This window comes from Panthera pardus, unplaced genomic scaffold (genome assembly GCF_024362965.1).
Source record: "Panthera pardus isolate Hobbes unplaced genomic scaffold, ASM2436296v1 HiC_scaffold_12, whole genome shotgun sequence".
NCBI classification, from domain to species: domain Eukaryota; kingdom Metazoa; phylum Chordata; class Mammalia; order Carnivora; family Felidae; genus Panthera; species Panthera pardus.
Window position 1 is genome coordinate 72075909 of NW_026526677.1, and position 11952 is coordinate 72087860.

An 11952-nucleotide genomic window follows, 5' to 3' on the forward strand; every position below is an offset into this window, starting at 1 on the left:
ACTACAGTAAAGAAAGGCTAAGAATCTTTGGGTTAATAAACACTCAAAAGTTATTTGGTAATAAATCCTAAAGCCTGGATTCAAACTCTGGTTAATTTTAGAGTCTTAGTATCTTCAACACACCACTGTATAAAGTGTTCTTTTATATCAATAAAAAATGAGCAACTAAAATGATAAGCAGCTAAATAAAACAGGCAAAAGGCATAAATCAGCAATTCGAAGTTGGAAAGGTCCTTGCCTCTTGGCTTTTGTGTATTTTCTTGGTTTCTTAGATATGTCTGAGCATTCCTTCTCTCTCCTGAGCAAGACGTTGGATCCATTACTGAACTCACTGTACCCATTCTTCACACTTCACACACTGCTTGTCAGAGAATGATCCGTTTGTGGCATTTCAGTCATTAACAACTTGCAGCATTCCCCTGTATAATACTTATATGATACTCATTTCCTTGCCTCTACCAATTCTCTGTCTTCTTAAATTATTTGTACTGAAATGAAACATTATCTTGTCTTTAAAGTTTCAAAAACGTTTTCCCATCTCCTGTGTTCTTGAAGGCAAGACTTAGGCCTTTCCAAATAATTTTTATGCTATCATTTATGTTATATACACATATTTTTTAATTACTAAAAACCTGGGGTGTGTTTTAATATTATAATACTAACCCATTAGTAAGTGGCTTATTGAGGCACTGAAATACTTTATTTATTTGTTATTGGCCAAAACAGTTTTACTAATATTAATAGTAAATATGATACTATGCATTTTATTATAAGCTATCTTACAAGAGAAATATTTTGTGTTTTTGGTTTTTTGTGTTTTTTTCCTTTTCTTTTTCTTTTTCTTTTTTTTTTTTTTTTTTTTTTGTAGGCAACAAACAAATTCAGGAGCTATCCACTGTATCACAGTGTCTATGAAACGTATGAACTGGTGGAGAAGTTTTATGATCCAACTTTTAAGTATCACCTCACTGTGGCCCAGGTTCGAGGAGGGATGGTGTTTGAACTGGCCGATTCCACAGTGCTCCCATTTGACTGTCGAGATTATGCTACAGTTTTAAGAAAGTATGCTGACAAAATATACAATATTTCAATGAAACATCCTCAAGAAATGAAAAAGTACAGTGTGTCATTTGGTAAGCTTCTTCCTCTTTCAAAATTCATTATCTCTGGGTTTTATTTAATCTCCAAAATGCAATGACCTACTTTAGTCCATTTATTAATTATTGCCATTCCGTGGGATCAGATACGTTGTTTACATCTATAAAAGTGCTTTCCATTTCATTGATGCTCATCTTGTAATATTTAATTATAAATACCTTGTCAAATGCAAAAGAGGACAACTTCCTGTATTGTTCCCTTTGCATAAGCCATTCATCAATGCCATTAGGGCCTGTTTCTATTTCAGATTCACTTTTTTCTGCTGTGAAGAATTTTACAGAAATTGCTTCTAAGTTCAGTGAGAGACTCCAAGGCTTGGACAAAAACAAGTATGTTGTACATTTTTTAAGTTATGCATATAATAGATACAATGAAAAAGAGATACTAATTGACATGTTTGTTGCTGAAATGTCTTTGGAAATTGTTTTGCTGATTTCTGTCTCCACTGTAATGCATCCTATACAGGGCTACCATATCTCTCCAAAACTCATTCCTTTTTTTTTTTTTTAAGTTTTTATTTTTTTATTTATTTTGAGAGAGAGAGAGAGAGAGAGAGAGACAGCACAAACAGGGGAGGGGCAGAGAGAGGGCAGGTAGAGAGAGAATCCTAAGCAGGCTCCACACCTTCAGCACAGACCCTGACGCGGGGCTTGATCTCACAAACTGTGAGATCATGACCTGAGTGGAGATCAAGAGTTGGACACCTAACTGACTGAGCCACCCGGGCGCCCCATCTCCAAGACCCATTTCTAACATTCGGAGTGGCAGCTGTGCTGCTGGGAAATGCCAGTGCCCCTTTACTACCAGCTGAATAGTTATGAAATTCCCACCTTCGCCCTGAAGGTCCTTCGCTCTGTGACCCCAGCTTTTTCTAGTTTTATCTCATTCTTTCCATGTTTGTACATCATACTCCCACCAAATTCTCCTATTCCCAGAGCACACCTTCTTTCTCCCTCTTCTTAATGTCACTACCTCGGAGTTCTTCATTTCCACTTCCACCTGACAAGTTCTTTATCCAGCATAACAAGTGTTGTGAAACCGTTTTTCTTCTAGTAGTAAGCGTTTAGGATCAATTCTGTATAAAATCGCAAAAGTAAAAGATAATTGGAACAGAATTTTTAGATGGGAGAAAAATAATGGGAAGGTATTAAGGAAATTTTTTTAAAGTAGAATTTTGAGAGTGAACATCTTCTGTATATTAAACTTATTATGAAGTTACAAATATCAAATCCTTGGGGACTGATGCAAAAATACATACAAAGATAAGAGCAGAGAGTCCTAAAATAGATGAGTGACATTTAAGAATGTATTTATAATGAAGGATACATCAAAAATAAATGGAGAGGAAAGACATATTCAACAATAGTGATGTGTAAGCCTTTTAGCAGCTGATAAGAAGTTGAGTTCAAAAATCTCACTTCACATCACATGCAAACATAAGTGATGGATATAGAAGAATTCTTTACTAAAAATTGAAATTTCTTGGAAGTGAAATTCAAGTTTAGACACAACAAGGAAATGAGAAAGCAATGAGGTTTGAGGACACCGAAATGGTTAATAATACGAAAATTAATCATCCAAAGCAAAGATAGAAGACTGGGAAACCTCTTTTCCCACAAATATGGAAAGGGAATAATATAATAAATGTCATAAACATATTTTTGAAAATTGGTAAAAAAATCCAAAAGAACAAGGTTGAAAATGTTGGCAATGGGCAAGCCAATTAAAAAAGAAGATACGACCAGTACAGAAACAGAGACAAAAAACCTTCAAATTCACCACTAGTTAAAAATTACAGATGAAAATAGTGTTGTACTATCTTCATATCAACTAATGATTTAAAACTTGGTCATACACATTGCCCCAGATGGTTCACTGGAGCCAGCATTCTCACACTCTTTTGATAGCATTGTGAATTGCTTTGAAAACCTTTTTGAAAAAGAAAATAAATAAAAAATAAAAACCTTTGGAAAAGCACAAACTCATACTGCTAATGTTTCAAGAGTCATTTACAGAGTTCTTAGACTTTGGCATAGTATTTCCATTTCTTGGACTTTTTCTTCAGGAAAGAGTTTCAAGTTTGGAAAGAGAAAAAGGGCTTCTCAGAGAAAGATAGGAATTATAATACCGAATAATTCCAAACAGTCATTACCTAAGAGGGGAGTAATTAACTAAAAAAAATTAGTTGTCCACTAATTTGAATAATTTATAAGCATTAAAATAGATGATTATAAAGGAAATATAATGTAAGATATTTATAATAAAATGTGAAACAAGCAAAAATATATAAAATTTAAATAGAATTTGATTATACTTTTATTGAACAAATATAGAGAAAAACTCAAGATAAACCAATTAGTATAATAATTGTGTTATTCTGGGGTAGACATGAGGGGTTTTTTTCTGTATACTTTCCAATTCTTTCCAAATTTTTTATGTGGGTAAAAAAAAAATCTACAACGAGAAATAAACTTTAAGGACATTCCAAACACCATATATTCTATGAAGTTGATTTTCTATCTTTAAAAAAAAAAAGATACTTCTTCTTGCTGGCACAATGCTTTATGGGCATAGATTATGGTTTTCTAGGATATTTGGCTTTCACTTTGGATATTTCTGTATTTGTCCTATCCTCTCTAAATAGTAGTTAAGGTATAGTTTGTGTCTCCACACTATGTTTACAAATCCTGAAACATCTGTAAAAATGCATTACCCATGATAATAGTAAATGCTGGCTAAAGTACATGAAACTGAATGTTGAATTTCTCAACCCAAACTTTGAAATCCAAGGAAAAGACGCTTCTTTAATTCTGCTTCTGCTGAATCAATCCCTAGATCCATCAAAGGATTCAGAAAGTTGTCTCCTTGGTACCTTCATGTTCACATAGTATTCAACCTGAAGACTTATTCGTTCTTCGGTTTTCCTGGGAAGGTCAGCATGCTTCTGGAATGCAGAAACCCCATTTACTTAAGTCCCATGTTCTCAGCATTTACCTCCCAGGGCTATTTCAAACTAGGCTGTGCTTTGTACAAGGAACAGCATGGTTTTTCAGTGGTAGCCTCAAGATCAGAAATCCAGAGAGAGGTGTGTGTGTATGTGTTGTTGTTGTTGTTGTTGTTGTTGTTGTAATGCTTTATGAATTTGGTTCAGAAACCTTTAGTATCTTACTGAAATTGTGTTTTATGCAGTTGTCTCCACTGTTAGTTTATGTGAGGTGTTCACAGGTAAAATTTACACTGAGTTTACCTTGATGCTGTCACAAAACCTGAGTTCTTGATGTTGAATAAATAAATGTTAAAAATAGCTCAAACCAGATTATGGGGCCTTTAGTTATTTTATTTTTCCTTTTGTCAACATAGTGCAGTTGAAAGAATAGTACTGAGCTTCTATTTCATTCTAAAACTTTCTAGTTGTGAATGTGGGCATGTTATTTAACTACTGAGTCTTAGTTATCTTAGCTATGGAATGGGACTGCTTTCCTGCCTAACTTGCAGGATTGCTCTGAACATTAAAGAAAACATTACTGGGGTTCCTGGCTGCTCAGTCAGGAGCAGGAGACTCAGTAGAGCAGGAGACTCTTGATCTCAGGGTCGTGAGTTCAATGTTGGGCATGGAGCCTACTTAAAAAGAAAAGAAAAGAAAGAAGACATTACATAACCATTCAGAATAGTAATTGGCATATAGGAATCAGTAGTTATTATTAAAACTAAAATATAACTAAATAAAGAAATAACTAAATTATTAAATAACAGTTCTCAATAGTTAAATTATAGCAGAATTAATATGTTGAATTTAATAACTCATTGTTCAACTATTCAAAACTTGATACATTTTCAATGATATCGAATCATTCTTTTTACAATAACACCCCCCTCTTTGGAATATGAATTCTGTGATAGCAGGAGAAGTATCTGCTATTTAAAAAAAAATTTTTTTTAATGTTTATTTATTTCTGAGACAGAGATAGAGCATGAGTGGGGGAGGGGCAGAGAGAGAGGGAGACACAGAATCCGAAGCAGGCTCCAGGCTCTGAGCTGTCAGCCCAGAGCCCAACGCGGGGCTTGAACTCACAACCTGTGAGATCACAACCTGAGCCGAAGTCGGTCGCTCAACTGACTGAGCCACCCAGGCGCCTCTAGAAGTATCTGATATTTGATAACAGCAGACATTCAAATCTTGTTAAAAGGATAAAGTAAACACCATTTCTTGTGTTTATTATAGTTTATCTTTAATAACAATAAAAACATTAGCTGTCATTTGGTAAAATATGTATAATTTTCCAGGAACCTTACATTAACATTAATAGATTATCCTTCTTTACCTCTTTGCTTGGGAACTTATCCTTCTCTTCATGAGCTATCCCATTCCATATTGAAGTGACTACTTTGAGTAGATTACTAGAATACCTAAGATGAAAAAATCTTGCCTATTTTTAAATGCCTAGGTTTGTCAATTCATTATTATTTCAAAATAAATAAAAATTACTGTCATCTTTTCAATTGGAAAGTATAACTTCATGTGCTTTTACAAGCCCCAGGAGAATAGTATTTTATAGGTTTCTTTAAATGTAACTGTGTATGCTGTTCTTAATTTGCATATCATAGGAATTTAAGATATATTAGTTGTGTTTAGTTTTGTTCTGAATTTTATTATTTACTTTTTTAAAGTTTATTTATTTATTTTGAGAGACAGAGAGTGTGAGCCAGGGAGGGGCACAGAGAGAGGGAGAGAGAGACTCCCAAGCAGGCTCTGCGTTGTCAGCACAGAACGTGATACGGGCCTCTATCTCATGAATCGTGAGATCGTGACCCGAGCTGAAATCAAGAGTTCGATGCTTAATGGACTGAGCCACCCAGGAAACCCTGTTTTGTTCTGAATTTTTAGTTTGCTGTGTAGTGTTCACGTTTTCGTGAAGTGACAACTGTATTCATTTTCTTTTTTAGCCCAATATTATTGAGAATTATGAATGATCAATTGATGTTTTTGGAACGAGCATTTATTGATCCTTTAGGATTACCAGACAGGCCTTTCTATAGGTAAGGATACAAATATGACTATTGATTTTATCATTCTGTCTTATTTTTTGCACTGTGGAAAAACTATAGCTGATTTCTTGTAAGCAAATAGAAAATTTCAAAATATATATAGTAAATGATAAATATATTATTTCTTCGTATAATGTAATATGATGGCTATATACCTTTCTTTTTAATTTTTTTTACTTCTGATAATAAATGAATATATGTTCATTGTAGGAAATTTAGAATATTCACAAAGTCACAGGTAGGAAATAAAAATATCCCCAATTCCATCAGTTAGTTTATGCTTATATTTTGGTTTAGATAATTTTAGTCCCTCTCTCATTTTAAGTATATTTGTGTTTATGTATGTATATAAGACATAATAAATATATGTGAAATGTATATAATAAATATATATTTACTTACTCCCCTAATGTTCACATTTTTTACTAATTCTTGACAATCCTAAATATTTCTGATAAACATCAGTGGTGAACATTAGATTGATCCTACTGAAAGTTGCAGAATGAATTAGATCACTGACTAACAAGAAATAGCCCCATCTGTCTGTTTATAGATTATCAAAGGATCAGAATTGGGCATGATCCAAGCATGGTAACTCATTTCCCAATGGCAGCATGATTGTGCCTCTTTCCTTACCTCTTTGCTTGGGAACTTATCCTTCCCTTCATGGGCTATTACATGAACTGACATAGATCTTTCTTTTCTTTTCTTTTTTTTTTAAGATTTTAAATTTATTGTGAGACAGACAGAGGCAGTGCGAGTAGGGTAGAGGGAAAGAGAGAGGGAGAGAGAGAGAATTCCAAGCAGGTTCTGAGCTGCCAGCTGCACAGAGCCCATTGTGGAGCTCGAGCTCACAGAACTGTGAGATCATGACCTGAGCCAAAACCAAGAGTCAGACACTTAACCTACTAAGCCACTTAACCTACTATGCCCTGACATAGTTCTTTTAATAAAACATCACCTTCTACCTAAGTCATGTTAAACCTTCAAGGTTGTTTTTAATAGTTCTTCATACTTTAAGGTAGGCATTCTAACATGTTAGTGTGTCTTCCTTTTTAATGAGAAAAACACGGTAGTAAGTTGGCAGGTCACAAACAGGACTTTGATAATCACAACTGTGCTACATTTCAGAGGATAAAGTGGGATAGTGAAAAGTCAGTACTTACTTGCAATGTAACTTGAGACTGATCCCATAATCTCTCATATCTTAATTTCCTCCTTTTTGAAATGCTAAAATCAACTTTGTAGAGTTTATTTTCAAGGGTTAGAAAAATTATAGGCAAATTATATAACAAGCATGATCCCTAGTAGGTGCCAACTATTGTGGCTCTTGTTATTTTTGTTGCTATGAACCACGTTAAGTCATCTGTTTAAAATAAAAACATAATTAGATAAAGGTTTTATATCCGTGATATATAAAGAACTTTATAATTCAATTAAAATGGACAGAAGACATGAGTAGACATTTTTCTAAAGAAGACATACAGATGGACAACAGACGCATGAAAAGATACTCAGGGCACCTGGGTGGCTCCGTTGGGTTAAGCGTCTGACTCTTGATTTCCACTCAGGTCATGATCTTGTAGTTTGTGTGTTCGAACCCTGAGTTGTGCTCTGCGCTAACAGTGCAGAGCCTGCTTGGGATTCTCTGTCTCCCTGTCTCTCTCTGCCCCTCCCCTGTGCATTCCCTCTCTCTTTCTCTCTCAAAAGCAAATAAGTAAACATTTTTAAAAAAGAAGAAAAAGAAAGAAAAGATGTTCAACATCACTGATCATCAAAGAAATACAAATCAAAACTACAATGAGATATCACCTCCCACCTGTCAGAATGGCTAAAATCATCAGCACAAGAAACAGCAGGTGTTGGTAAGGCTGTGGGGAAAGGGAAACCCTCTTACACTTTTTTTTTTCTGTCCCTCTTATTTTTTTTTCAATATATGAAATATATTGTCAAATTGGTTTCCATACAACACCCAGTGCTCATCCCAAAAGGTGCCCTCCTCAATACCCATCACCCACCCTCCCCTCCCTCCCACCCCCCATCAACCCTCAGTTTGTTCTCAGTTTTTAACAGTCTCTTATGCTTTGGCTCTCTCCCACTCTAACCTCTTTTTTTTTTTTCCTTCCCCTCCCCCATGGGTTTCTGTTAAGTTTCTCAGGATCCACATAAGAGTGAAACCATATGGTATCTGTCTTTCTCTGTATGGCTTATTTCACTTAGCGACGTGGATGGAACTGGAGAGTGTGATGCTAAGTGAAATAAGCCTCTTACACTTTTGACAGGAGTGCAAACTGGTATAGTCACTCTGGAAAACAGTATGGAAGTTCCTCAAAAGGTTAAGAATAGAACTACCCTACAATCCAATAATTGCACCACTAGGTTTTTACCCAAAGAATAAAAAAACAAAACAAAACAAAACAAAAAAAACTAATTCAAAGGGGTACGTGCATCCCAGTGTTTATAGTGTTATTATCTACAGTAGGCAAACCATGGAAACAGCCTAAATGTCTATCAACTGATGAACAGATAATGAAGAAGTGTTATGTATCTACAATGGAATACTACTCAGCCATTAAAAAGAATGAAATCTTGGGGTGCCTGGGTGACTTAGTTGGCGAAGCGTCTGACTTCGATTCAGGTCATGATCTTGCAGTCCATGAGTTTAAGCCCTGCATTGGGCTCTGTGCTGACAGCTCAAAGCCTGGAGCCTGCTTTAGATTCTGTGTCTCCCTTTCTTTCTGCCCCTCCCCAACTTGTGTTCCATTTCTCTCTCTCTCTCTCTCTCTCTCTCTCTCTCTCAAAAATAAATAAACATTAAAAAAAGAATGAAAGCTTGCCATTTGCAACGATGTGGATGGAGCTAGAGAGTATCATCCTAAGCAAAATAAGTCAGAAAGACAAATACCATATAATTTCACTCATATGTGGAATTTAAGAAACAAAACAAATGAGAATAGGGGAAAAAAAGAGAGAGAGGCAAAACAGGAAACAGACTCTTTTCTTTTAAAGTTTATTTTTGAGAAAGAGAGCGAGCACATGCAAAGTAGGGAGAGAGAGAGAGGGAGAGGGAGAAGACCAAGGAGGCTGTCAGCACAGAGCCCAATGTGGGCTTGATTTCATGGATGTGGGGAAATCTCATGGTATCCTGAGCGGAAATCAAGAGTAGAATGCTTAACCAACTGAGCCAACTGGGCACCCCTAGACTCTTAACTATAGAGAACAAATTGATGGTTAACAGAAGGTAGGGTTGAGGGTGGATGAAATAGGTGAAAGGGTTTAAGAGTACACTTTTCATCATGAGCACTGAGTAATGTATAGAATGTTAAATCACTACATTGTACACCTGAAACTAATATTAACTGGAATTAAAAAAAAAATTTAATGCTTATTTATTTCTGAAAGGGAGAGAGAGTGCAAGTGGGGGAGGAGCAGGGAGAGAGGGAGACATAGAATCCAAAGCAGGCTCCAGGCTTTGAGCTGTCAGCACAGAGCCCAACACGGGGCTAGAACTCAAGTACTGTGAGATCATGACCTGAAGCAAAGTTGGCCGCTTAGCTGACTGAACCATCCAGGCGCCCCATTGACTAACTGGACTTCAAATAAAAACGTAAAAAAAAACAAAAAAAAGTCAAAACATAGTTAATTAACACACACGTCATAGACTGGTCTTTGGAAGTGACTAAACTTGGAAATTCAGCTGACAAGTGGCTTATTCATATCATGAAATTAGAATTGTGCAGTCCAGGGTTGATAGAGCGATCCTGTTTTTCTCTTGGTGTATCATTTGGACAACTGATAGATAACACACTGTCTTTATCAACAGGCATGTCATCTACGCTCCAAGCAGCCACAACAAGTATGCAGGGGAGTCATTTCCAGGAATTTATGATGCTCTGTTTGACATCGAAAACAAAGATGATCCTTCCAAGGCCTGGGGAGAAGTGAAGAGACAGATTGCTATTGCAGCCTTTACAGTGCGGGCTGCAGCAGGGACCCTGAGAGAAGTAGCCTAGGTGGTTCTTCAGAGAACCCGTGTTGAATAGGTAGGTATATCACTATGGTGTATTGATAAACTAAAACATAAAACTATGTATATGTATATGTATATGTATATAGACATGCACACACACACACACATCTTAGCATTCTTTCTTCTTCTCCCTTCGAATCAAAAAAAGAAAGATGGACAATTTTTATCCTATAATAATAAAAGGCTAGGGGCACCTGTGTGGCTCAGGTGGTTAAGCGTCCGACTTCGGCTCAGGTCATGATCTCATGGTTTGTGAGTTCGAGCCCTATGCCTTGTTTTGCGCTGACAGCACGGAACCTGCCTGGGATTCCCTCTCTCCCTCTCTTCCTCTCTCTGCCCCTCCCCAACTTGCTCTCTCTCTCTCTCTCTCAAAATAAATAAATAAGTAGATAAAAATAATAATATAAGGTTATTCTGAGTTTGAACTAAATGTTAAATTAAGGTGAACACCTACTATATTAAAACACCCATGTGACATTATCAGAGAATCAAGTCTAGTTCAACACTTGTGTTGGCCCTACTGGCCACCCAGGGCTGAGAGAGCACTATCTTAGTGTGCCAGTGGAACAACTCTGGTCTACTCGCACTGCTGGTAAACATAGTCTCTCTGTACCATAAAGGATAATTACTTTTATTAAATTAGCGAATATTTTATTTATGTCAAAGGGTGTATATAATATGTGTATAGTGAAAAATAATAAAGTAATGAATATTTGTAGAACTATCCCCACAAATAACCAAATTAAGAAAAAGAACATTACCAATATCTTTGACTCCTCTGTGTGCCACTGACCAGTGTGCCTTCATCTTCTGCCAGAGATACTCACTTCCTTTAATCTTCTGTGAGTTTTTCTGTTATTTATAATTATACCACACATGGTATATATCCCTTGTGTGTTTTGGGCTTTGTGTATGTTTTTTAACTGTTTATAAATAAAATCATACTGTGTATGTATATTCTAAGACTTGATTTTTTTTTTCACTCACCTTTGAAGGTGCATCCACACATGTGTTACTATGGCTGTAGTTCGCAGATGTAAACCGATGGGCTTGCGTGAATGTAACATTTATCAGTCAGTGTCCAGTTAACACAAGGAAACCACACAGCAACACAAACAGGAAAAGTTATTATAAAGAGTGATTCGTTAGACATGTGAAAAGATGTTCAGCATCAGTCACTACCAGGGAAATACAAATCAAAACCACAATGAGCTACCACCTCACACTTGTCAGAATGGCTAAAATTTAACAATTCAGGAAATAACTGATGTTGGAAAGGATGTGGAGAAAGAAGAACCCTCTTGCACTGCTGGTGGGAATGCAAACTGGCACAGCCACTGTGGAAAAGAGTATGGAGATCCCCCCCAAAATTAAAAATAGAACCACCCTATGACCCAGAAACTGCACTACTAGGTATTTATCCAAAGGACACAAAAATGCTGATTCAAAGAGGCACATGTACCCCAATGTTTACAGCAGCATTATCAACAATAGCTAAATTATGGAAAGAGCCCAAATGTCCATGCAATGGAATATTACTCAGCCATCAAAAAGAATGAATTCTTGCCATTTGCAACAACATGGAACTGGAGTGCATTATGTTAAATGAAATAATTCAGTCAGAGAAAGAGAACTATATGATTTTGCTCATATGTGGAACTTGAGAAACAAGATAGATGAACATAGATGAAATCATTATTACACTATATGTTAACTAA

At 36.1% G+C, this 11952-nt stretch overlaps 1 protein-coding gene across 5 annotated transcripts in view; it reads left to right on the top strand.

The window, feature by feature from the left end:
* Window positions 1–11952, top strand: part of LOC109267331 (Putative N-acetylated-alpha-linked acidic dipeptidase) — a 68138-nt gene extending 56186 nt beyond the window's left edge. For 3 of the 5 annotated variants that reach the window (XM_053900184.1, XM_019450056.2, XM_019450059.2), the window contains 4 exons: window positions 869–1133; window positions 1388–1487; window positions 6103–6195; window positions 10028–11189. In XM_053900184.1, coding sequence (XP_053756159.1) covers window positions 869–1133; window positions 1388–1487; window positions 6103–6195; window positions 10028–10217 — 648 coding nt within the window. In that variant the 3' untranslated portion in view covers window positions 10218–11189. Of the gene's footprint in view, window positions 1–868; window positions 1134–1387; window positions 1488–6102; window positions 6196–10027; window positions 11190–11229 lie in introns of those variants that run through there. The other 2 variants (XM_019450057.2, XM_019450058.2) reach the window with 2 other exon arrangements.